General features: G+C 52.2%; 1 protein-coding gene across 3 annotated transcripts in view; it reads left to right on the top strand.

Annotated features, from left to right (window-relative positions):
- KCNAB2 (potassium voltage-gated channel subfamily A regulatory beta subunit 2) overlaps nt 1-26208 on the top strand; it is a 141956-nt gene that overhangs the window by 27987 nt on the left and 87761 nt on the right. Inside the window, exons 1-3 of one of the 3 annotated variants that reach the window (XM_078873281.1) lie at nt 411-943; nt 13608-13889; nt 17590-17625. In XM_078873281.1, coding sequence (XP_078729407.1) covers nt 13813-13889; nt 17590-17625 — 113 coding nt within the window. In that variant the 5' untranslated portion in view covers nt 411-943; nt 13608-13812. Of the gene's footprint in view, nt 1-410; nt 944-13607; nt 13890-17589; nt 17626-26208 lie in introns of those variants that run through there. The other 2 variants (XM_078873282.1, XM_078873283.1) reach the window with 2 other exon arrangements.

The following is a 26208-nucleotide window of genomic DNA, read 5'->3' as shown; positions in this document are numbered from 1 at the left end:
CTCTCATCTTCCGCACCAACATCATCATCACTCTCATCATCCTCAGCACCATCATCACTCTAATCGTTACTCTCATCGTCCTCATCACCATCATCACTCGAATCATTACTCTCATAATCCTCATCAACAGCATCATCACTCTCATCACTTTCATCATCCTCATCGACATCATCATCACTCTCCTCATCACTCTCATCATCCTCATCAATATCATCATGACTCATCGTCTTCCTCATCGTCCGATGCATTGTCATCCATCTCAGCCTCCTCATACTCCTCCTCTCCTCATCATCATCCTAAAACTAAACCTATTCACCCTCTTCCTCCCTTAACCTCCTATTCTTCCCCTTGTTTTCTCTTCCCTTTGACGTGCCCCCTCCTCCCCCTCCCCCTCTCCCTCCTCGCCGTCCCCGTCTCCGCGCTCTCTCCCTCTCTCTTCCCCGCTGCTCTGCCACGTGGAGCAGGGTCTCCCCATTCATTTTCGTCTCTCTTCGACTTGAATTCATCATCCTCTTCAACCTTACCCTGCTCCTTGTCCTCACCCTTCCCTGCTCATTCCTCCTTCTCACCGTCCTCCTTTCACTCCATCCTCTTCTCCTCCTCCTCCCTATTCCACGTCCTCCACACACTCCTTCTCCTCCCGCTATTGACAGCCGTGAGCGCCAAGCTCTCCGCGGGGTGGTGACGGGTGGGGGGGGAGAGTGCAACAGAGCGCGTCTTTGTCTGCTCCTCCCACAGTTCGTTGCGACGACGCCAACGCTGCCTCCCTCCCTTCCTCCCGTCACCGCCGTTACCCCTCTTAGAAATGTTTTTTGTTTCCTTGGGAGCCGCCACCGACGGTCCAACGCACGAATTCTCCCTCCGCCGCCACCGTCGTCGCCAGCGTGCTGCGGCCGAGACGCAAGCGGCGGCCGCCCCTCCGTGCTCGCCGCAGCCCGATCAGGTGAAGTGCGTCGCTGACGCCCCGTGCCCCGGCGTGCCAGCGCCAGCGAGCAGTTTACATTCACGCGGCGTCGTTGAACAATTCGGCGAGGGGGTGAGGGGGTGAGCGAGTGAGCAGGTGGGCAGGCGAACGAGTGAGTGGGTGGGCAAGCGAGCGAGGGTTTTGATGAATGGGTGAGCTTGCGGTTGGACGGCGGGTGAGTGAGCAAGTGGGCGAGCGAGCGGGTGTGCACGTGCGTGGCGAGCTGTGCGTCTTCTTTCTTCTGTATCGCTTGTGCTGAGGAACGCTTAGAGACTCAGTTGTGACTTAGCCGTTGACTTGCTTTGTCTGAGAGCTAGGAGAGCCTACGTACTTATGTAGAACTTCTTTCGCACCGTACGTAGCCAACCGTGCTAATTAGAGGTGTGAAGGTGTGAGTGTGAACGTGTGTCTGTGAGCATGGGGGAGAGCTCGTATGGCTGGTAGGGAACTCTGACGAGAGTTGCAGCATGTGAGCAACGAAAGCGAATAAGCCTGTGAGCATCTATGGGGCAGCTCGGGGAGTGGTAGTGTAACAGCGAAATGTGATGCGGTGTGAGAGCGAGTGAGTGAGCGAGCGCGCGTGTGACGGTCCATGTGTGTGTGTGGCTCCGTGTCTGTGCGTGTGTCCGTGTGTGTGCGTGTGTGACGGAGCGCGCGTAGCGGCCGTGCTGCGGTTTGTGAATCGGTCTGCGTCCCCCGTGACTCGTGTTTTTTTTTATTTCAATCGACATCTCAACTTGGCTCTGGGCTTCCCCTAGTTTGACTCTGCCTTAAAATAAACGATGCCTTGAGCGGTGTTCGCGCATCCGTCGGCACCGGTGTGCCGCTGTGTCCGGGACGCCAATTATATCCGTGAGAGAATCCCATTCTATTCAACGGCGACCCACCATCTAAATGAATGGGGTTTCAACCCAGGCTGTCCAGCTCTGCTGGCTTATTATTATTATTGTTCTTATGAGAGATGTGACATGGCGATTATGAGCATTTTTACCCACCCATTAACCTCCTCATTTCCAGATTTTGTCTTCATCATCTTTGCCATCGTGCACACATTCCACTTCAAAAACACAAATGTGCGATATGTGGCAGTGAATGCCTTTGTTCTATAAAGCTCATTCCTTGGGCGGCTCGTACCAGGATTTGCCCCTGGGGGTTTGATACACAGTCGGGATAAAACTAAATAATGGATCGAGGCGGTGGCGGTGGCGGCAGCTGCTTGGGCACTGCGCCATTAGTTTGTCCGTTGGCCTAAGTTCGATGCCCGGCCACCGCTAACATTGGCGGCGAGTGACGTGCTATGTGAGACGGTACTAGGCACCCGCCCCCTTTTCCCTTCACATAACCAGCGTGGGGTGAAGTATGGTCAAGCAACCCCCGTGAACGACGCGTCGTGGGGAGGGAAAGCCTCCCAGCGGTGAATGAACAAAGGACTGAAATTTAAATGGACTTGAATTTTCTTTTTTACTCATGTATAGCCAAGTGACGGATTTCAACCCAGTCACTCGCAACTGCCTAAAACACACAGCACCAGCCTGTTGTCCTTCTCCCACGCCTGCGATTAGCACGGTGGTGCGAAAGAAGCTCAATGTACTTGCACGCGTAACATAGAGATGTTTAGCGTCTGACCGAATTGGGCCCACGCCAGCCTTTGAGAGCTGTGGTATCTGCATGTGTGCCATGACTGACGTGTAGTGAGCCCTCCCTACAGGCTGTGTAGGATTCCCCTGTCCCCCCCCCCCGCAAACCCCCTGCCTCCCACCGTTAATTTGACGGGCTCAGCCTCCGCTGGCGTGCGGCAGAGGTCGCAACCGGGTACCCGATACCCGTACCCTACCCGATACCCGGCTACCCGTACCCGGCCGGGTACGGGTAGCCATTTGCGACCCTGGTGCGGCCGGGTACGGGAACGGGTAAAGAATCAAAACCCGTTTGCGACCTCTGACGTGCGGAGCTCACTGGGAGCGAACCCGCCGGGCCGGCACGGCGGCGTCCGCCGTAAACCGTCTCGCCGGCTGACGCCGTTTCCAGTTCTCTCACCGTTTTTGGCGGCGCCGGCCGAGGAGAGGGGACCCCATTGATCCCCACGCCGGCTTTGAAGCAATCCTGCGATGTCGCTCGCCGCCCAGGGACCTTCGCTGGCGTGGCAGCGGCGGCGGCGGCAGCGGTGGCAGCACGCACTTGCGGACTGTGGGAATTCTCGAATGGCGCTTGTTACCTCGCCGGTCCTGAACGATACGATTGGACAAACCGAAGCGACCTTACCGAAAAACTGCCGTGGGAGAAACCGGGCCCGTGCCGACCCGCCCGACTTGCCGTGTCGTTTTATGGCTGTGGGAAACTTTTATGGCCGCAACTCTGCCATGGGAACGGAGTTGGCGTCGTTTGAGGCGAAACGACCCGCACCGTTTCAGACGCAACGGACGCGTCGACGGCGTCGATCGCTTAACCAGGTACGAGGGGGTCCTCTACACATTGGTAGGGGCACCGCGGTGGCGAGATGTTCGCCTGATATGCAGGAGGTCGTGGGTTCGATCCCAACCCTGACACCTTTATATTTGGAGGTTGTGTGTCTCGCTGTACCCCAGTAGTCGCGCTGATTTTTCCCCGGGTCCTCCGGTTTTTCCCTCCACGATGAGAATCAACGTCACTCGTCAAGAGTATTTGGCTGTTCGTAAATTTCCACGTGGTTAGCCACTCGGTTGAGCTATCGTTTGTGGCCAGGTCGCTTCTGAAATAAATACCTATAATAGCTCAGTGGGCCTTACCTGGCAAAAGAAAAATAATTTACTCGTTCAGTAGTGTGCGAGACGTGGGTGCCGGAGGTGGTTGTGGTCAGCGGGGAGTGGTGGACGAGTGTGGTTGGTGGACGGTTGTGGTTCGTTGTGGGATGCTCGATGGGCCCTGGTAAAATAAAAAGAGTAAAACAATGATGTATGAAGAAAAGCCAGCGGGGCTTTGGCGGGTCGTGCCGCCAGGAGGGATGCGATGGCCGGCGGACGAGATCTATCGATGGAGCGGCAACCACACGGGGGAACGTGCAGGAGCGGACATCCACTACGGATATGGAGCGATGAAATCGGATTGTGCGGAGGAGCTAAATGCATTGTTTCTTGGTAGAATAAATAGTGCATAGATCGTGGCTATGTGCCATGTGGTAAATAAGGAACAGCGACACGACACGAACTCCCTCTCTCTGCTGAAGCCCTCTCGCTGTGGCCAGCAGCAGGCCATTGGCATTTGGCTCCTGAACGTTTTGTCTTGACCATGCGCAAGAACAGGATAGAATTTCAATTTGTCGTGCTCAACTTAATAGTTGCTCGCTGGCAATGTGTAAGGCTACTTAGATGGCTTTCAGAATTGTGTGTGTGTGTGAGAGAGAGAGTGCATAAGGAGTAGGGTATGGGGAGCGGGTTCGATTTCTGCTCACGGCCAACGTCTGTGACGAATATCCGAACTGGACCTGGGCCTCCCTTAGGTCGACTCCGCCTCAAATTAATACGTAGTGCGATGTGTAAAAAAACCTTGCTACTCCGGAGACAGACGGCCGGGCCGTGGTGCTGGCCACTCACTCCCTCGTGTGCCGTTGTGGCCTTCATAGGTGCTCGCTAACAGGACTTGTCCCAACGGTCTGTTAAGGCTACACAGGAGATCTTTGTAAGGAGTAGTGCAGGGACAATTCGTTGAGTCGATAAAGTGATGAAAAATGTGTAATCTACAATTTTTCTTGTGGTCGATTACCCGGGACCCGATCAAAACAGTGGCCACCCCCATACACTTCCTCCCGAAGGCGGGAAACCCCCTGCGAGCCACACCCAGCGTGACGCGGCTGATGATGCCGATGATGTCACCAAACCGCCCCCGCCCATCGCCTCCCGTCCAGTAGTACACGTGGGAACAGGGGGTGGTGAGACTTTGTTTTCCCAGCTGTGTTCGTGTTATCCGATCGGTCGCGTAAAACGAACCGATGATCAGGAGAATAATTGTTTGCCAAAACCATTTTTGGGAGTTCCAGTTTTTCGAAAGGAGTGATGGGTATAATTCCAGCGATCAGTGTGTTATTTGTCGTCCCTACCTTCTGACATCATTGGGTCAATTGATGGTATCTGATCTTGCCCTGGGCTTCTTCTAGGTCAACTCGGCCTAAATTTAGCGAGCGGTGTGATGTTTCAGATCTGCACTTAGGAGACGGACAAGTGCATCTGTGCGTGGTGCCGACCACCGCATCACTGCAACATGTGCGAGCTATTGGCAAGTAACGACTCGCTGGGGAATAAATAAATCGTTCAAGGTTTCACGTGCAGAATCGTGCCTTGGGGAATGACTTACTTGTTCCAGTTTCATGTTTACTTTGTTCAGCCGCGGTGGTGAGAACTCTGAAGACCAGGATAGGAGTCTCATTCGCGAGTGGTGGGGCCTGGGTCGCCACATTGGCACAAGCTAAACCAAACAAAAGGGGCAAGGAAGCAAATGGAAAAAAACTAAAAAATAACTGTCACGTGAGAATCTGAAAATTTTGCACGAAAATATACAAATCAATATTGAGTCATAAACTCTGCGCGGACAGATTGGTTTTCGACTGATCATATAGTACAATAACAATTGACTTAAAAAAGTATGTTTAATACGTCAAGTATACTACAATGTTCAGGTTGGCTGTTGTAATGAGACAGAGCGAACGGGACTGCAGATGAGGCAGCACAAATAGTGCACATGAGGTGGAGGGTGCCAGATGATCGTAAACACGGGATGGAGAGTGGCAGACGAGCCGGCGCCACCGATAGTACAGTACAACCAGGATGGCTTTCCGTGCCTTGCGCCGTGCGCGGCGCGACGTCGTGTTTGGGGGCGGGGGGGGTGTGGGCAGGGGGGGGAGAGGCGGGGAGGGAAGGGGGGGGTCACGTAATTGCCCGTTAAATAAGAATCGTTTAGATTCCGAGAGCTGGCCGCTGTCGTGCCGCCTGGCCGGGCACCCGCATCGTGGTGAAGGGGGCGTGAGGGAGCGGAACGCGCGTCCGCAGAGCGATTTGCGTCGAACGTGAAATGATTTGGTGGCGGGACGTTTGATCACGGACCGACCGGCGATGTACTATTCCCATTGCCACTCTGGGACGATAATGATAATAAGAAGAAAATCAAGACGCCTCTAATGGAGTCGAGCTTTTTTAGCTGGCAGGGCTCTGCACAGCCACGGTGGGGGGCAGGGGGCAGGGAGGGGGCCTGCATGACCATACTTCACCACGACGGCCAATGTGGCTCGGCATCGTAGGGGACCCGCAACCATACCCAGTTAGGGTATATCGCTCGGCACCGAAGTCAGCCGTGCTCGGAGATTGAATGCAGGTTGCCGGAGGTTCGTCGCGGGGTGCGATAGCCACGGTGCGCCACCGCAGCACGGGCAAGGTGGCGAGTGACCTCTGAACCGGTGATGCCCTTCCTGCCGCCCCCTCCTGCCCACCTTTTTCCAACTCGCACCAGTGTGGTGAGGTGTGGTCAATCGGCGCCCGTGACAAACGGCGTGGAGGCGGAGGTCTTCATGCAGCAGTGGGATGAGAAGAGAGCGAGAGAGGCCTCGATACATGTGCATCAAGACCGTGGTCGCCGCGGTCTCTTCCGGCGTCTCGTTGTCTCGAGGCGAAGTGTTGTTGGCGAGCGCCCGTCGCAAGTCGGCACGACACACGAGGCGGCTTGCCAGTCGGGGGTCTGGCTTCCACGCGTGCTTGCCCGACCGCCTTTGTCTCTCCCGTGCGGATGTGTTGCTCACCACCAACGCCCGTCGCCTACACCAGGCGCCGCTCGTTTTAGGCCATGTTGACGTAAGGGAGTCCCAGGCCAGGTCTCCAATAGCAGCTTCCAGTTCCGTACACATGTACGCACGGGGTCGTCATACACGAGGGGTGAAATGGTCGTGGCTGCAGGGGTGACGTCAGTCTTACACACTTCATCATTATCGTCGTCGTCAGCCATGGTCCGTCCGCTGCTGGACGGAGACCTCCCCTCCCCCGCCCCCCCGATACTGGTGCCTTGCGATGGTGACGATCCATCTGGCTCCTGTGTGCATGTGCTGAATTCGTCATTCCGTACAAAAAAAAAACTTAAGCTATTTGTATTTTTCCAGGTTGGGCCCACGGAGCTATTTGCTCTTTTTCAAAAGCGACCTGGCTACGATTGACAGCTCAACAAAGTGGATTATCACGTGGAAATGTGTAGCGGCCAAATACTGTGAATGCACGTTGATTCTACATGTGGAGGGAAAAACCGGAGGACCCGGAGAAAAATGCATGCGACCACAGTGAGAACGTGCAAACTCTATAAATATATACAGCAGGCATCAGGGTCCGGATCGAACCCACGACCTCCTGCATACCAGGCGATGGAGGTAATATCTCCTCTCAGACGTGTTCCCTCCTTTAGCTGCCACTCCATCGTTAGCCTCGACCACTGGCCATGATCGTCACCCTCTCACGACGTGCCCTACCCAGGCCCCCTTATGTTGCTTAACATTAAATCTATGTAGATAAAAGGGAAATTTGTGAATGTGTGTCTGTTCGAAATGTTTTGCATACTTCCCGACATGCAACAACCCGAGTAAAGTGCCATACAAATGTGTTGCAGGTCTAAGGCGTTCTTCGCGCAGCATTGCTTTATTATTTCAGTCGTTTACTGCCGTACGCACCCTGTAAGTTGCGTGTCTGCAGCAAGCGTGTGTTTGTGTACCTATGGACGTGCGCGCGTGTGTGTGTGTCACCACCGGTAACGATTATTTGAACCGGTTCTGGGCCTTCCTTAGGTCGACTCGGCCTCAAACGAGTAACTGGTGTGGTGTGTGAACATCACCACTGGGGGGACAAAGGCGGCCGGGCGTGGTGAATCCAAGTCCCGGGCGAAGCCGGGTAGTAAATCTAGTTGTTAATAAGCAGAGATACCCCGTGTAGCCTTGAACTAGCTGTTAGGGCAAGTCCTATTAGCGAGCGCCTATTAGGGCCGGTACAGCGCACACAAGGGGGTGGGTGGCCATCACCACGCCCGGCCGCCTTTGGCTCCACAGGGGAGGTCGAGGACTGGTCCAGATAATCGGCACCGGTGTTGGCCCTGAACGGGTATGGAACTCGGGTCGCCGGGTTCGTAGCGCAAACCACTGCGCCACCATTCTCCCGTATTGGCTTGAGACAAAGATCCCCCCGTGTAGCCTCCACTTCGTTTGTGGCAAGTGCTGTTGGTGAATAGCACCTGTGAAGGCCAGCACGGTACACGAGGGGTTTGATGGCCAGCACCACGCACGATCGCCTTCGTCTCCCCAGTGGCGACGTTTACACACCGCACCGGGTACTCATTTGGGGCTGAGTCGACCTCGTGGATGCCCGGTACCGGTTCAGATGATCGTCACTGTTGTTGCTGGCCGTGAGTGGGAATCCAACTAGCTTAATGCCACTTGCGTCACGCACATAATTTCTGCTATTAAGTGCTTTGAGAGTAGACCTTAAAAGGCTATAATGAGATTGGCTATATGTGCCGTTCTATATGTGGCGCATGTGTGTGCGTGTTTTATGATAATGACCGTATAGGGATTAAACAGCTGTGTGACGATGGAGGTATAATGTTTATTGAGGGGGGCTTAATGGGCTATACTAACGGTTGTCTGACCGCAGAGTTCAGAAGTTGATGATTTGATAATAATAGTAATCATGATAGTTTCGTACATTTGATATTCCCGCCGTTCTTATTGCGCAGGGCTCGTACGAATGTTGCTCTGTTTCACATTGTCAACCAGCAGGGAGCTATCTTTGTACGTTGTAATCTCAATTGAGTAATTCCTAATATATAGGCGACGTCAGGGTTGGGATTGAACCCACGACCTCCTGTATACCAAGCGAGGTAGTTAACATCTCCTAGCCACCTTGATAATGATGATGATGAGAGAGACACGCAAACTTGAATTTACATTGGGCGTTCGTTGTCTGCGAAGGTTATCGTGAGCCCGTGTTACAGACAGACGGACAGAGCCAATGCAATAAGGTGTTAAAACGCAAAAGCAGCAGCAGCAGTAGCATTAGCAACAGCACTGCCAGTCGTAGCAGCAGTAGAAGCAGCAGAAGCACGAGTAACAGCAGCGCCAGCTCTAGCAGCAGCAGCAGTAGCATTGGCAGCATCCGTATTAGTGGAATCAGCAGCAGCAGCAACAGTAATAGCCCTGGTAGTAGCAGTAACAGCAGTAGCAGCAGTAGCAGTATTAGCAGGAGCATTAGCAACAGTAGAAGCAGCAATAGCAGTATTAGCAGCAGGGAGCAACAACATTGGCAGCAGTAGAAGCAGTATTTGCAGTAGAAGCAGCAGTAAAAGCAATAGCAGCAGCAGAAGCAGGAGCAGCAGCAGAAGCAGGAGCAGCAGTAGAAGCAGGAGCAGCAGCAGAAGCAGAAGCAGCAGTAAAAGCAAGAGCAGCAGTAGAAGCAGAAGCAGCAGTAGAAGCAGAAGCAGCAGTAAAAGCAAGAGCAGCAGCAGAAGCAGAAGCAGCAGTAAAAGCAATAGCAGCAGTAGAAGCAGGAGCAGCAGTAAAAGCAATAGCAGCAGTAGAAGCAGAAGCAGCAGTAAAAGCAATAGCAGCAGCAGAAGCAGGAGCAGCAGTAAAAGCAATAGCAGCAGTAGAAGCAGAAGCAGCAGTAAAAGCAATAGCAGCAGCAGAAGCAGGAGCAGCAGTAAAAGCAATAGCAGCAGCAGAAGCAGGAGCAGCAGTAAAAGCAATAGCAGCAGTAGAAGCAGGAGCAGCAGTAAAAGCAATAGCAGCAGCAGAAGCAGGAGCAGCAGTAAAAGCAATAGCAGCAGCAGAAGCAGGAGCAGCAGTAAAAGCAATAGCAGCAGCAGAAGCAGGAGCAGCAGTAAAAGCAAGAGCAGCAGCAGAAGCAGGAGCAGCAGTAAAAGCAATAGCAGCAGCAGTAAAAGCAAGAGCAGCAGTAGAAGCAGAAGCAGCAGTAAAAGCAATAGCAGCAGCAGAAGCAGGAGCAGCAGAAGAAGCAACAGCAGCAGCAGAAGCAGGAGCAGCAGAAGAAGCAAGAGCAGCAGTAGAAGCAAGAGCAGCAGCAGAAGCAGGAGCAGCAGAAGAAGCAACAGCAGCAGCTCCCTGCAAGAGAAGCGGACAGCAGCAGTAGAAGCAGGAGGAGGAATGCCACTGCGTCGGACGACCACTCAGATAAACAAAGTGCGGCGGCGGCGGCGGCTCCCGCTTTGCCCGAGGCCTGGGGAATATTTTTAGCGGCGGCTCGCTCTGGAAATACGCGCTCACGTGCGGGTCGCGAGCGTCGATCGGCACGCCAAGTCACGGGCGCTGGCGGGAGGGAGGTGGGGAGGGGGGCGGGAAAGAGCGGAGGTCGGTGGAGGGTGGGTCGGGGGGAGGTGCGTGGAGTTGTCGGGAGGGATGGGTCGTGGTTGTAGGGGGGGGGGTATTTGGGGCAATGAGCGGAGCGATGTGATGTGGGTGGCGATAGGGGGGACGGCGTTGAGGCCGGTGGACGCTGGGATGTGGGAAATGTCGGTTCGGGTAACGGCAGGGATTAGCATCGGGCCCCGGTCGTCTGGGTTCCACGCCTGGTGGCCCCGTGCCCCGTGTCCTGCAATCGTGGCCACCGACCTTGATGCACAAACAACAGCAGCAACAACCATTCTAGATTTGAAGCTTTCGTGACTGCAAGGATTCATACTCTTAGTTCTTTATGTAAAGTCACGTAGGTAAAAAATGAAATTAAAATTAATAAAAAATAAAATAATAAAATCACGACGTTTCGGAGGCAACACAAGTCTCCGTCATCAGGTGGGTCCGTCACAGCCAGATTTGCTGCATCAAGTGAGGCAGGGATTCCAAGATGCAGGCTCTTAAATACAAGTTAAGGGGGAGGAGAGGGGGGGGGAGCTTATCAGAATGTGGTAGCCAATGAATGGAACGTATCGGGAGGGGGGGGGGCTAAAAGAGTGCACGAATGGCTCGTAGGCGTCGACAGCAGCAACAACAGCCACAATTTTACGTGTGAACCCTCAAGGTTGATTCGGGCCTTAAAAGAAGCGTCTGGTTCCGTGATGTTGGTGGTCAGTCATCAGCTTTTGGGGAGTCGGAGGTATCCGTGGCACGTGCGCGCTGCACCCCTTTCCCCGATAAGGGGGAGACGTTCCGGAGACATTTAGCAAGCCTTGAAGAAGCCCCTGTGTGCATCGCACGCAGGCGGGCACACAGGACCCAGATGGAACCCAGGATCTCGACGGTGTCGGCTCAGAGTGTCGTACGCTCCTCTAACGGCCCCGAGAGCCATCGGGGGGGTGGGGGGGGCACCTTGCGTTGTTGTTATGTGCGTGGGTTGTTGTGTGTGTTGTTGTGTGCGTGCGTGCGTGGGTTGTTGTGTGCGTGGGTTGTTGCGTTGTTGTGTGCGTGCGTGGGTTGTTGTGTGCGTTCATGCGTTGTTGCGTGTGTGCGTGGGTTGTTGTGTGCGTGCGTGGGTTGTTGTGTGCGTTGTTGCGTGTGTGCGTGCGTGCGAGCGCGCGCACGGCCACGTGGCCTGATTTATGAGACCTTCCCAGGCCGGGAGCCAGGATGTCACTGTGCTGTGACTAATGCTCGCTGTCTTGTCTACATCGTATTGTTGCAGCCATTATTTATTGACGGCGCTGTTTTTGGAACGATAGCGCTTGAAAAATAGACGCCGCTGCTGTTGCTGCTGCTGCCGCCGCCGCCGCTGCTGTATGTATGTTGAACTTCTTTCACACTGTACACAGCCAACCGTGCGAATCGTAGCTGCTGCCGCCACTGCTGCCGCTGCTGCGTGGTTGTACGCGGCGCGACGTGGTGCGTGGGTGTGTGTGCGCCCCTGTGCGTGAGAGCGTGGGTGCGTTGTGAACGCGTGTGGCGAGTATCTCGGTGTAAATTAGTTTTTTTTACTTGACGGCACCTAACAACAACAACCCAACATTCTGCCTAGGCTATATGGGGAGGGGAGGGGGGGGATCTTTGTCTTTGCATCTGTGCGGAGAGTTGTGGCACTGTGGTTAGCGCAGTGAGCTATGAACCCGGCCAGCTGACTTTGATTCCCGGCCACGGCTAACAGCCTGGACCTCCCTCTTAAATGACTTCCTGGTGCGGTGCGTAAAAATGCACTGGGGAGACAAAGGTGGCCGAGTGTGGTGGTGGTTGATCCACCTCGTATACCATGTCAGCTTTACTAGGTGCCTGCTATAACAGCACTTTCCCCAAAAGCCTGTGTAGGCTATATGGAGGGGTGGGGGGCATCGTTGTCTTTGTGATATTGTCTATGCGATGCTTGCGAGTGAGCGAGTGTGATGTACGTGTGCGTTGAAGGCGTGTCTTTGCGTGATGTACGTATGATGTATGTGTGTGAGCATGCCTGAGAGATTTATGTGTCTGCGTGTGTGTGTTCGTGTAATTTTACATCCTGTATGTGCACCCGCACACAACAGATGACATTACTACATCCGAGATTTTTCAAAAGGCACCTATCTCTTTTTTGCATCGTCAGTTGAACAAAGTGCGAAGCTGTTTCCAAACGAAAGACCCAAAGAATATGTTTCCAAACGATCGGTGTCTGATTCTGGCGAAAGGGACTTTGACTTGTGATTCAACATCCCAGCTTGGGGTTGGTAGTTCACGTACAGAAGAAGGAAGAATATTTGTTATGTATAATAATAATAAACATTACAGTGGTTTACAGCCCTTTGTTACGTATTATTTATTTCTCCACTGCTGGACGAAGACCTGCCCCCCCCCAAGGCGTCGTCATCATCTCAAGCGCTTGCGCACAAACTGATTTATCCGCGCGATGGTGGCTGCTACGCTGCTGCACGTGGCCGCCTGTAATCCAGCGCTGTGGAGGCCACGGCGAGGGTTGGTGGATCACCGCACAGTTGTGACACTTTCCTTCCCGTGGGCGTCGAGGTGCCCATGCCGTGGTCCACCAGGAAGAGGCAGTTCACCAATGTGGACTCCACTCGTTTCGTCTGTATGGGATAGAGCGTTGCCCCTCGCGCAAAGTGTGCATTTTCTCCGGGTGCTCCAGTTTCCTCCCGCACACATTAATTGGCTGAAAACATCATCATAAACTGAACACGAACTGAACTCTTAAGTTGTATTAGGCGAGGCCCTCTGAGCTGTATAGCTGTTTTTCAGAAGCGACCTGGCCACAAATGATAGTTCAACAAAACGGCTTATGTTGAAATTTACAGCAGCCAAATACTCTTAAACGCGCGTTGATTCTAAATGTGGAGGGAAAAATTGGAGAACCCGGACAGAAAAATCCAACCGACCACGGAGAGAGAGAGACACGCAAACTCCAAATATATGGCAGGCGTCGGGATCGGGATCGAACACACGATCTCCTGCATACGAGGCGAGGTATTTAACCACCCCCATCATATATAGGGGGTGGTAGATTTTGGGTAAATGTTGGTAGTTTCCGGCTCACTGTCTGGGCTGCTGCCTTCCCGCTTCTTGTCTGTGGTTTCTCCTCGCGCCTCCGAGCCGTTCCTGGTCTTCGAGGTGCGTGCGCACACGTGGCGGCAGTGGCGGCGCCGTGTGTCCCGGGCGCGTACATTGTGTGTGAATACGTCTCTCAAATGTCACTTTTAGCTTTTCGTTTTTTTTTCCCGTTCACAGGTTTAAACTTCGAAATCCGTCTTCCACCTTCGCCGTCGTGTGGAGGCGCATCGCGGGCCAACGTCTTCCTCTGCGACAGGGCCCGCACGACCCCCGCTCCTCCGTTCCACCGCCTCCTCCCCCCCCGTGCCACGGGACGGCTTGACCCCCTCGACCTTTGGTGGACCCCAGAGTGAGGACCCCTTGACCTCTTGCCGCCGCCGCCATGTATCCCGAGTCGGCGACTGACTCGCCGGCGCGGCTGTCCGTGCGGCAGACGGGCTCCCCCAGCATGCACTACCGGTGAGGTCACGGCACACACGCACGCACACGCAACGCACACGCAACTCACACGCAACGCGAGCTTGGCACTCGTGCGCAGCGCTCCGCTGTCGAGCAGGTTACAGTTTGGATTGGTGAGAGGACTAGTTTATAGTGTCGTTGTCAGGCTCGCCGGTTGGTCAGGGTTTGTGACGGGGCTAGTGCAAGTGTCAGGTTCGCTCGTAGTTTGGGTATTCAGGTTAGTGATAGGGCTAGTAGTTGTGTCTGTGTTCGGTAGTTGGTTAGGGTCAGTATCTATTACTAGTGTTTGGTGGGCTAGCTGGTCATGGACAGGACTCGCGTCTGCTTTTCTCGTTTCGTCCGCCCAGAATCAGAATCTTTTCATGTAAACTGGAGGACGAATTCGATGAGCGCTAAACACAGATGTCCAGTCGGGGTACGGAGTCGGAACGTTACATCAACAAATATAAACATAAACACAGCAGGAGTGTAAAGTATCGGAAAGGTAAACAAATCACTTAAAAAATACAAACAAAACTTAACAATTTACATCATGGGGCCTCCTTTGCCAGTCCCAAAATATAATAATCGGGTTTTTACCCTTTTTTCTGGCGACAAAACTGAAACATTTTGCAAGGAATCATGTTTACATTAACCACAATACTTGCAGTCGAAATGCAAACGACAAACAACACCGCCTTTTGGTGTCATCTGGTCGAACACCGCATGAGGCTTGGCTCTAAGGAAAGCTGTCTCTGGTGTGGACCAATCAGTTTCAAGGACAATGCATAAATTATCAGTGTTGTTTTTTGTTTGCATTTTGACTGCAAGTATTGAGGTTAATGCAGACATGATTCCTTGCAAAAGGTTTCAGTTTTGTTGCCAGAAAAAAGGGGAAAACCCCTATATTTAAAACTAAACAACTTTTTTTTTTATCTATCTTACCAAGGAAGGCCCCCACTGAGCTATTACATACCTGTCAACCCCTTATCAGTGCCCTACCTTATTGCAGACTAACTCAGACCTTATTGGTCACCACGTGCACTTATAAATCTCAACGTTCATCCTACAAAGTCCCATCACAAGGGAGAAACACAAACAATAGACAATGTTGTTGTTTTCGGTTTAAAGCTTTCGTGACTGCAGGGATTCATCTTCTTGGTTCTTTCGGTAAAGTCACGTAGAAGGCAAATAATAAATTAATAAAACATAATCAAATACAATTATCACGACGTTTCGGCCACAACGCAAGCAGCCGTCCTCAGGTGAAGAACAGGTCTGTCGGAAAGACAGCGTCTGAAGGTCTTCAGGTGAAGAACAGATCTGTCGGAAAGACAGCGTCTGAATGTCTTTCCGACAGACCTGTTCTTCACCTGAGGACGGCTGCTTGCGTTGTGGCCGAAACATCGTGAGAATCGTATTTTATTGTTTTATTTTTATTATTTTATTATTTCCCTTCTACGTGACTTTTCCGAAAGAACCAAGAAAATGTTGTTGTTGTTGCTACCCGTATTGAAACGGCTGTACGCCGTATGGACCTGAGAACTAAATTTCCCTGTACAAGAGTACGGGGTAAACCTTATGGGCTGACAGGTTATGCTATTAGCTTCTTTTTTCAGAAGCGACCTGGCTTTTCGGAAGCTTGTCCCCATGATCCCTGTGGCAGAGGAGAGCCTCTTGTCAGCTGTTGGCAGCGCCTCGTCCTCCTTGTTTCCGGTGCTCAGAGCTCCCTCTAGTGGCGGCATTGCGTCACCATTCACCGCGTTGCTGCCCGGGCAGGTGGTGAATCCCGAGTTTCGAGTTTTTTTTTTATTCGTGTGTGACCCGCGTGAAAAGTCAAGGGCGAGCAGGATTAGAGTTCCATTTGGCAAGAGCGACTTGGGCCAGGCCACCACGCTGACGATAGCAAAGCAGAACGAAGGGCGGCGATTGAAGGGGGAATAAGACGTCGGGGTCAAAAAGAACTGCGGGTCAGGTGAGACATCGAAAATGTCACGCAAATGTAGTTCGGTGTTAAATAATACGTTCCGCTGTGGCCGAAAGTCGGCTCGGTACACAATTTCCAAATCGGTGCATAAATACTAAATGAAGGTAAATAAACGTGGCACTGATAAGAGGGTGAACTATTGTACAAAATTTGTGAACAGAAAAGTCAAATGAGCAATGTAAGCCAATGGGTAATATTATAGTCTATGGGCAGTGTAAGTCAATGTGCAGATTTGGATCTATATATGATGATTCAAATGCAATTGCAAGTGAGGTTATCGTCGAGAAGCGGCGGTGCCACATTCAATTGTGATTTGGATGGGAGAGTAACCGAGAACACTTGCGAATCATTACACGCCTGCTGTACACGCACGAAAGGCACGCGCGCATGCGTACTTCACAAACACAAAGCTACGAAGCTTTGTGTTTACAAACACGCGCACTTCTACACAGGCACACACACACACACACACGTGCACGCGCGTGATACTTTTGCATGCACTTCATATGCATGCACACACGCACCCAGCTACGTGCACGCGCGCCATGCACACGCGAGTGCACACACTGCAACTCATGACCTGCTTAGTTTGGTGAATGGCCGCACCTTTAGTGGCTTCAAGGGAATCGTGCAAACTCCATCGCCTTGTGCAGCGTACACGAATGAACGCACGTAACGTCGTGAGCTCGAAGAATATATACCAACGGCTGTGTCGATGCGTCATAACACCGCTGCTTTTGCGCCCCCCTAGCCCGTGGCGTCTTGCCTTGCTTGCCGTGTTCTCGCGAACACTGACAGGAGATCGAACCTCCGCTTTCCCCATAGCTGGGGCACGTCCACCGCTGACGCACGCACACACAAGTGAATGTGTACTTACACGCACACAGTGAAGGGTGGAACGATTCTACCTTCCTGGCGATTCTATGAATTGTCATGACTCACAGCTGTGATTTGGATTTAACAATCGATCCTTTATTATGTGTGCACGTATGTGTGTTGAATTTATTTCGCACCGTACGTAGCCAACCGTGATAATCGGAGGTTTGCGGGAATGACAGTGCCTCTGGTGGCTGCAGGGGTCTCACAATACGTGCGTTGCGTCATGCGTGCGAGAATCGAATCTCTCTTGACGTATGCAAATTAAATGCATGCCTTTAGGGCAAGATCGTCGTGTAGGTGAGTATCATGCCATTTTCTAACTATAACCTCCACCACCCAGCCACTGTGCCAATCGAGTTGTCACGTGGGTAACTGCCTGTTGATTTTGGTTCGTTGGCAACATCGTAGGAGGAATTTTGCAAGCGAGCAAAACGTTGACGATTTTATACTCGGCGCTTTGCTGGAGACCACAACCAGCATCGTCAACAAAACCTCAGCTCTCGTTAAAAAAAACAACCTTACGTTGATATTACGCCTACGCAACGATCTAACACAATATCAACTGCGAACGAATCATAATATTGCTCGTGAAATGCTTCACGCGTTCTCCGAACCGCATCGCAACACCCCCTCCCCGAATCGCGACCGTTCCTCCCGAATCGGCTGGAAGGGGCGAATCGTAACTCGCAGAAATGACCGCCACCATCTCGGCAGAACACGGCTGCGGTGGTCGCGTACGCGCGCCCCACGGTTGCGCGTGTGGTGGCGCGCCAGGTGAGTTCATGGCTGATTTGAATGTCGGTGAAACGCATTGTTGTGTGGCTTTGTCTCCTCCTGACGCATGCCTCTCGCGAGATATGGGAGCCCCAAGAGCCAAAAGCGATTCTACAGGTACGACCAGCGGGATCGGCGCGGGGATCGCACGCCAAAGCGTCGGGCGGCTGTGTCTGTGTGGTTGTGGTTGTTGTTGCTGTCGTTCCTTCCTTACTTGGGACGGCGCTTTGGTAAATCCTCGTTTGCGATGCCGTCTTTGCTTCCTGTTAAATTGGGCATTGATTTTGAAATTCTGCTGGCGAATTAGAGCAGTGGCTCTTCACTGATTCTCAGAGGGGGGGCCACATTCGCCGATGAGACGTCATCAGTGCGTGAGCGTCTGCCACAACATTTGAAACCATTGGGGGTTTGACAGCACGATGATGATGGAGGGTGTTTTCACTCATTGTTTCTTGTCGGGGCACCGCACGTCAGGGGCCACACTGAAGGCCACCAGTGGGCCTCGAAATGAAGAACACTGACTTAGAGGGTAGCCCTTTATCGTCTTGGGTCTTTATATTTACAGGAACTCAGGAACTACCGACACCTTATGCTCCTAGTCGCACCTTCAGATTAGTGAATGCTGGTCCCTTGGTGGTTCCTGGAAGTCGCTTGGAAGTCAGGAGGGGCAAGGCAAGGACCTTGAGATGCTCTGCTGCAAGGGCAAGGCGTTAGCAAAGTGGCTTTGCCATGATGTTCCAAGTGACTCGCGCCATCGTCGGCTGGGCAGGTGGTCCGGAAATGTACATTTGTTGCTCGGCCCGAATTCTGAGTAGAATCCAGGCCTGCCGCGGGGAGAGCGAAATCATCCCCGAGAATTCTGACTCCTGTCGCGAAACTGTCAGTTGATTTGAGTTGTCTCAAAACACGGAAATGTGGAATATTGTGTGGAGGGTGTGGGGTCGGGGTGGGGGTGAGTGGTAGCGGGGATGGGGGGGCCAGCAGGGGAGGGGGCTTGGTAAGGGGGCTATGGAGTTGTATGGCTCGCGGAACCGCGGGATGATCGGTCCTATTGCGAGGGTTTATGGGGAGTGCCTGGCCTGCAAGGTTCAGGGGTTCGTGATGGGGAGGCTGCAATTCGCTGGAACTGCCACAGGGAGGCGATGTGGCTCCATTTATCCGTGCGCCCGTGACCAGCGGGGGGTGGACACCTCAGGTATCAAACAAAAATCGAATTCTAAGAGCCGGCAACGCACGTGAATACGAGACGATTTGCCTTAAAAGAAATATAACGTCACGAAGCGGGTCCCTCAAGGGCCGCGTGCAGCTCCGTTAACCGCAGGTTTGCCGACCCCTGCTCCATGACCATCACCTCTCGCAGAAGCCGTGGGGGGGTGGGGTGGGTGGGTGACAATGGCTTTAATCGAGACGCATATCGACGCGTCATCGATTCATTGATAACGGCTGAGAAACGACTCCTGTTAACGGATGAGAGCTTGCCTGCTGGGAACCTACTTCCCGCACTGCCTCTCCTACAGGCTCATTATCTTGAAGGCGTGCGTTTTAATATCGGTTGCATAAATAAGTCATTACTTATTTAGTCTTACTTATTATTATTTAAGGGTTTGCCTGTTACCCAGTAGCTACTATCAGGTAACTATTCGCATGCTGATTTGCGTGTATGTATGTTGAATTTCTTTCGCACCGTACATAGCCAACCGTGGTCATTTTTCATCAGAAGGCATATTTGAAATGTAATCCTCATCAGGCCCCACGGTGTAAAGAAGTTTCCACATCTAATCATCCACTCTGTCTCTCTACTGGCCTCACTCTTTATGTGCTATGCACAAGAGAAAATATATTTATATTTTAAAGCCACAGGGTTAATGTTGTTCTTGTTGTTAATTGTGCTTGTGCACGACTGCCAACACAGCAGCAGCACCATTTGCAGAAATAATAAAAGATTCTGACCGAACGCAAGGATATCGTATGACTTCGATGACATCACGGTCATTGCCGACGCCTTTGATGGTATCGTCACGGCCAGGGGTCGGCAACATTCCGATGCCACATGTGGCTCTTTAAAAGGACCGCTAAAGAAACATTACTTGCGTGCATTGGCGGCTCTTGAAATATTGCGATTATTTTACCGAGTTCGAACAAAAATGGCCTCCTCTTCTTACTTGGGTTGCCGACCCCCTGACCACCGCCGTCGTCGATGGCTGGTCGACGCCACGCCGCACGCGGCCGGCTGCTGTGGTGAGTGCGTGCGGTGAGTGCGTGCGGTGAGTTCTGGAGGTGACGGATGCGCGCCCCATCGTTTTGGAGGCTGCCGCCGTCGGCGAGTCCGGAGCCGACTGATGCTCCTGCTGTTGTGGAGTGACTCATGTAGCCAGCTATGGCTGCAGGGTTTTGGTAGTACATGTTGTTTATGACATTTATTGTGAAAATTCCGTCACAGTTCCTATGATCACTGTTTCATTGCTTTCATGGCATTATTTTGGTGATTTCGAAAAGTATATTGGTTTAGCCATGTTTGTTTGTTGTAGTACAGAGTTAGACTGATGGCCTTAATCTAAGTTGTCTTGTGGTTGTTGTTGGTTGTTTGACTTGCATCCCAGTGGGATTTTTGCACACAGCGTTGGTGTACGGTGGTTTTTTCTGCAATGTTTTGCTGTCTTTTCTTGGATTTCTGTTTGCACTTAGTCACATTCACTTTAAGATGTTTTTTGTTCATGTTTTTGTTTTTTGTTTGTTGCGGTTGCACCCGATTCAAGAGCCGAATGGCTCACAGGACTATACCTAATACATGAACTTGAACTTGACGTTGAACCCAACGTTCGTGGTGGGGAGAGCGCTGGGCGGTTGTGGACACACACGGCTTAATTCCTCGCCGCCAAATGTTCATCGGGCAGACCACGTGGACTCCGCGTGGTGGCCACATCCGTCGCGAGAGGTAATACCGGATGCGGTTTGCCGGGTGACGGAAAATATTTTTCGAGTCGCCAATTGGTGACTCTGCCCTCCACGATGAGTCCACCTTTTCGGGATTGTACCGCTTCTTTCTGTCCGTACGTATTAGGAAGTCACTGCACACTTCGCCCACCTTCTGGTCGTAATTCGCAGGACGCTGAAACTAAAACTAAACTTTTTATTTTACCAGTTAAGGCCCACCTGAGCTATGTAGCTCTTTTTCAGAAGTGACCTGGCCACAAATGACAGCTGGACGAAGTGGCTTACCACGTGGAAATTTATAGCGGCCAAATACTCTAAACGCGTGGTGTTGATTCGAAATGTTGAAGGAAAAACCGGAGGACCCGGAGAAAATTAATTCGACCACGGGGAGAACACGCAAACTTAAAATATGCAGGCGTAAGGGTTGGGATCGAACCCACGACCTCCTGCATACCAGGCGAGGTTGTCAACATCTCCTAGCCACCGCGGTGCTTTACCCGAGTGGGGTGGGGTGGAGGGTACTTGCAGTGCCTGTCGTTGAGACCACATGGCTCTAACCGCCACCGCCTCCGTGACGCCACTCCACATTGCTGAAGCGTTGTGCCCCACTCCAGTTTGTGTAATGCGGTGTGTTGCCACACCACACACACCGCAGATCACACCACACACGCAGAGCACCACACACACCGTGCACACAGCGCACACACTGTGCACACACTGTGCACACACTGTGCACACACACCACACACTGTGCACACACTGTGCACACACTGTGCACACACTGTGCACACACAGTGCACACACTGTGCACACACTGTGCACACACTGTGCACACACTGTGCACACACTGTGCACACAATGTGCACACACTGTGCACACACACCACACACTGTGCACACACACCACACACTGTGCACACACACCACACACTGTGCACACACTGTGCACACACACCACACACTGTGCACACACTGTGCACACACACCACACACTGTGCACACACTGTGCACACACTGTGCACACACTGTGCACACACACCACACACTGTGCACACACACCACACACTGTGCACACACTGTGCACACACTGTGCACACACACCACACACTGTGCACACACACCACACACTGTGCACACACACCGCACACACTGTGCACACACTGCGCACACACTGCACACACCACACACACTGTACACACAACACACACTGTACACACATTGTACACACACTTTGCACACACCGCACACACACACCGCATGCACACCGCACACACACCGCACGCACACCGCACGCACACCACACACACCACACACACACCACAGAGCACACATATTTCATCGAGATTGCGAAGATGCTTGGCGTGAGTTCTATTCTTACAGCCGATATCTATTCTTTCCACAGACTCATAAGGACCGTGACAGATGGGTCCTCTCCACCTGTTTTGTCGTGGCCTGTTGTTTAAATAATCCCCAACTTCTATCACTTTGTGCTCACTCTTTTTTGTTTTCCTCTTGTACATTTTGTCCACTTTTCTCCAATTAGTTTGTATTCTTTATAACAAGTCTGCGTGTGCACTGGAAGTTGTTTTAAACTGGATACTTCATGGCACGACCATGAAGACGTATTTGAAAGTTGTGGTAACCATGGTAGAATGAGTATTTATTTATACTGGAGGAATCCGATGAGCGATAAAGCTCTTTCTCAGATGTCCAGTAGGGGCACGTCAGACCGTTACCACGACAAGCAATACAGGTGTTCATAGTTCCTACTGGTTTTGAAGGGTTCGTCATCGCAGCAATCATTATCGTGCCACTCATTATTCAACTTTGTTATTTTGAAGGTCACCCCCTCCTTGGTTGTATTCGGTTGCTCTTAACCTGAAGCCAATTTCGAGTTTATCAACAATCCCTTGATATTTACTGGCTGCTCAACCGAATTGAAAACTACTTTCTAGTGTACAGGGCATAGATGGAGAAAAACAACTTGTTTTCCATATCTATTTATCCAGGGGAGCCCATGCTGAGTTATTTTTACTCTTTTTCACGAGGTTCCCTTCCATATTTGGTTTTTATTCTAAGATGTTTTCAGCTAAATTAACGGCGAGCATTTATTTTTTCACGTGGGAGGAAACCGGAGCACCCGGGGAAAATCCGCGTGCACAATGGGGCAACTCTCCATCCGCGTGCGGATGGAAACTGATGGCGATTAGTCAACTCGCTGTACCGCATTCTGTTGTGAAACTCCTTTCCCGTGGGCGTCACGGAGGAGGGTTGCCAGGGGAAGCCGGTACAGCAAATGTGGACTCCACCTGTTCCCTACGTATGGGATAGAGCGTTGCTCCCTCTCACGTGTCGGTTTTCTCCAGGTGCTCCGATTTCCTCCCACTCGCATCAGCAATCGTTATTTGGGCGATAACACCTTTACTATATAGAGAACTGCAGATCTTAGATGGTTGTGGTGGGGTGGGGGGTAATTTGGCTACTGCCTTCCCTGCTTGTCTGGTGATCGTTACAAGTTGAACTTATCGTTAAGTCGATAATTGTTTTTTTTTTACCCTTTTATCTGGCAACAAAACTGACACCTTTTTTTTACAAGGAGTCATGTTTGTAAAAAAAGGTGTTAGTTTTGTTGCCAGATAAAAGGGTAAAAAACAATTATCATATTTTCTTCTTCTGGCAAATGAGGTTCCAATGGTGTTATCATTAAGTTGTAGAGTATCGGGGAATGCGATCTAAACAATACTTTTGGGGTCACTGCTACAGACTTCCGTTACCCATTGATTCGCAGAACGATCGGTTGATTCGTTCAACTTGATTGTTAAGCTCGCGATACGCATATCATATTGCGCGTTTGCCAACTGATTGAAGCATCTATTTGTGTGTGTGTGTGTATATACGATAAAGTCGATAGATTTGTGACGCAGCTTTTAGCTCCGCTACGCTGCGAACCGCGTAACCCCCAAGTTCAATTCATCACCAGTGGCTATCCCTCCAAATTAAAACCCCGCGTGCTCCGATACTGCCATTGTGCAAGCACCAGGCCACGTCCGTGGCGTTGCCCAACCTCGAACGGCGTCGCTAAGAACACCACAGTGGGTGTCCTCGTGCGAAAAATAAGCGCCCGCGTGCGTGCGCGTCCTGAAATGCACGAGGTGGGCGTTTACACGCTCGGGCGCTCTGCTCAGCCTGCCCAAGATAGCGCTGAGAGTTTTGAGCAAAGCGTCACGACCAACCGGGTCACAAGTTTGAAAGCCGGTTGCTGTTGACCTGGCCCTCCGTCATTGCCATCGGCGTCGCTTCTCTCGAGGGTAGTAAATTGAGCTCCAACTTGTGCCACGTTGGTGCCGCCACGCCCGTCAGTACATTTCCAAAGTGTACCCACGTGGTCTCAGGGTCATATCCATGAACACGTTTACAGAGTGCACCCATGTGGTATAACTGCCACTCCATTGAACACCGTTATAAAGTGTCCCCAAGCTGTACTGGTGCAGCCACACCTGTGAGCCCATATGCAAAGTGTACCCAGGTGGTATAACGGGCCACACCCATGAACACATCCCCAAGGTGTGCCCAGGTGTAGCACTATGGGCCTCTTCCCACGTGTGTGCGATTAGGGGAATCGGGTGTGCAAACGGGCCGTGGTCTCCCCGTCCTCGCCATCGCGCGTCAGCGATGCCGGCCACGTGACAAGGAGCGCGAGCGAGCCGGGATCAAAAGCTGCTTCGTAGGGTCATCGTAGCGCCCCCAACATTCGACAACCTTTCACAAGAACGTGGCGAGTAGAATATCCACGGAAACGCGGTATAGCACAGAGCTCTACCACCCCGCGCATCTGCAGCGGTGGCTGACTGCAGCAGGAAGGGCTCGCGCCACCTAAATCTGTCGGTGTTAGGCCTGGTGGAGCGTCGGGGGGGGGGGGGGGAGCAGGGGGGGGGCCCCTCTCTCCGTTACTGTAAACACCGCGGCTCTGCAATCCTCCAGGGGGCCCCGCGTGGCGTGTGGTGGGTTTCTTTTCTCAACCTGCCCCCATGTGCACTCCCCCCCCCTCCCCCACCGCCCCCCAGTGCCCCCTAATGTCTGTGTGCAGTGTGTGTACAGCTGTGTACAGTCATGTCTTTGTATGGTTGCGTGTCCGCACGTGCGGTTTGTATGTCGGGAATGGCGGTGTAGTGCTTCGCACGCTGCACAACGAACCGGATCTCCCCGAGTTTGATTCCCTCCCCCCCCCCAACAAAACGGGTCCTGGTCCTCCTAGGTGTAGGTCGGCTCGGCCTAAAATGAGTGCCTGGTGTGGCGTGTAAATATCAGCACTGGTGGTGGTGGTGAGACAAAAGGTGGCGGGGATGTGGTGTTGGCCGTCCATCCGCTCCAGTGCTCGCAACACTTTCCCGGGCCAGCATGTTGAAGGCTGTATGGGTGACAGTTTGTCGTCAGGGAGCGGTCGTGTAATGATTAGCGCACTGCACGAAGACCCCCCCCCCCCCGGCGACCGGAGCTGAGATTCCCAGCCGCATCGGTGACGATTGTCCGAGCCGTTCCTTAGGTCGATTCAAACGTAAAGGAGCACTCGGTGTGTGGTGTCTAAACATATCGGCACTGGGGCGAGTGAATGCGGCCAGCCCCTGGTGCTGAGCACATCACCCCATCGTGTAGCACGCCAGCCTTAATAGGTGCTCGCTAACCGCACCTCGTTGGCCGGATAATGAATTAGGCTTATGGGCGCCGGTGCTGCTTATCCGCTCTATCACTTCGAATAACAAAATGATCTCCGGCTGCCCGGTTTCAAAATTATACAACGGATAGGATGTGGATGGCCGGGGGGAGCCACTGGACCTCAACGGGGGATTCCCACGACTTTGCCTTGAGTGGCGGGGGTCGGGGGTGAGTGTCGTGTGAGCGTCACGTCACTCCGTTCATTGGTTTGAGAAATACCGTTATTCATCCGTGCAGCCCCAGCTGTCTGGAGCAAGCGACAAGAGCCTGCACTTCAGTTAAATGTGCTACGTATAAGAATATAAGAATAGGTTTTTACCCTTTCCGTTGTGTTAAGATGTTAAACCAACAAACAGAAACCTTTTGCAAGGAATCCTGTCTGCATTAACTACACATACTTGTGGTGAACATGCAAACAAAAGACATGCTCTGGTAATACATGATGCATTGTCTTTGAAATTGATTGGTCCACACCAGAGACAGCTTCCTTTTGAGCCTCGTCTCAAGCAGTGTGAGACCAGAGGACGCCAAGCACAAAGACAACGCCACTATCAGGGCATTTATAGCTCGGGCTGAGCAGCTACAATATGAGACCTTGAATGTGCCGCGTGTCTGCTCGCCGAGGTCGGATCGCTGTCCTCTCAAAAAATGTGAACTCGCGTATTGGGGTTGGGGGGGGGACTGTGCGCAATTGTTTTCTGGCGACTTCCTCGTAAATTTCGATTTAAAGCTTTCGTGACTGCAGGTAAAGTCATGTAGAATGGAAATAATAAAATAATAAAAAGAAAACAATGATTATTTTATTATTTCCATTCTACGTGACTTTACCGAAAGAACCAAGAAGACTTCCTCATACTCACGCGGCTGCTTCCGGCGCCCGAGCTACCCTGCCGACCAGCAGGCGGCACAGTCCGCAACAGCACCAAACTACAGCGGTAATAACACGCACAATCGCGGCGTTGTTTATGGCCGCCTGTCCAAACAACAGCGTGCGGCGTGCTGCTGCGGCGGCGGCGTTGGGTTACGTTCACGAATAATACGGAGTGTGCCGGGC

This window comes from Lampetra fluviatilis, chromosome 36 (assembly GCF_964198595.1).
Source record: "Lampetra fluviatilis chromosome 36, kcLamFluv1.1, whole genome shotgun sequence".
NCBI classification, from domain to species: Eukaryota; Metazoa; Chordata; class Hyperoartia; order Petromyzontiformes; family Petromyzontidae; genus Lampetra; species Lampetra fluviatilis.
Note: the sequence above shows the minus strand (reverse complement) of the source record. Positions and strands in the feature narration are given on the sequence as shown.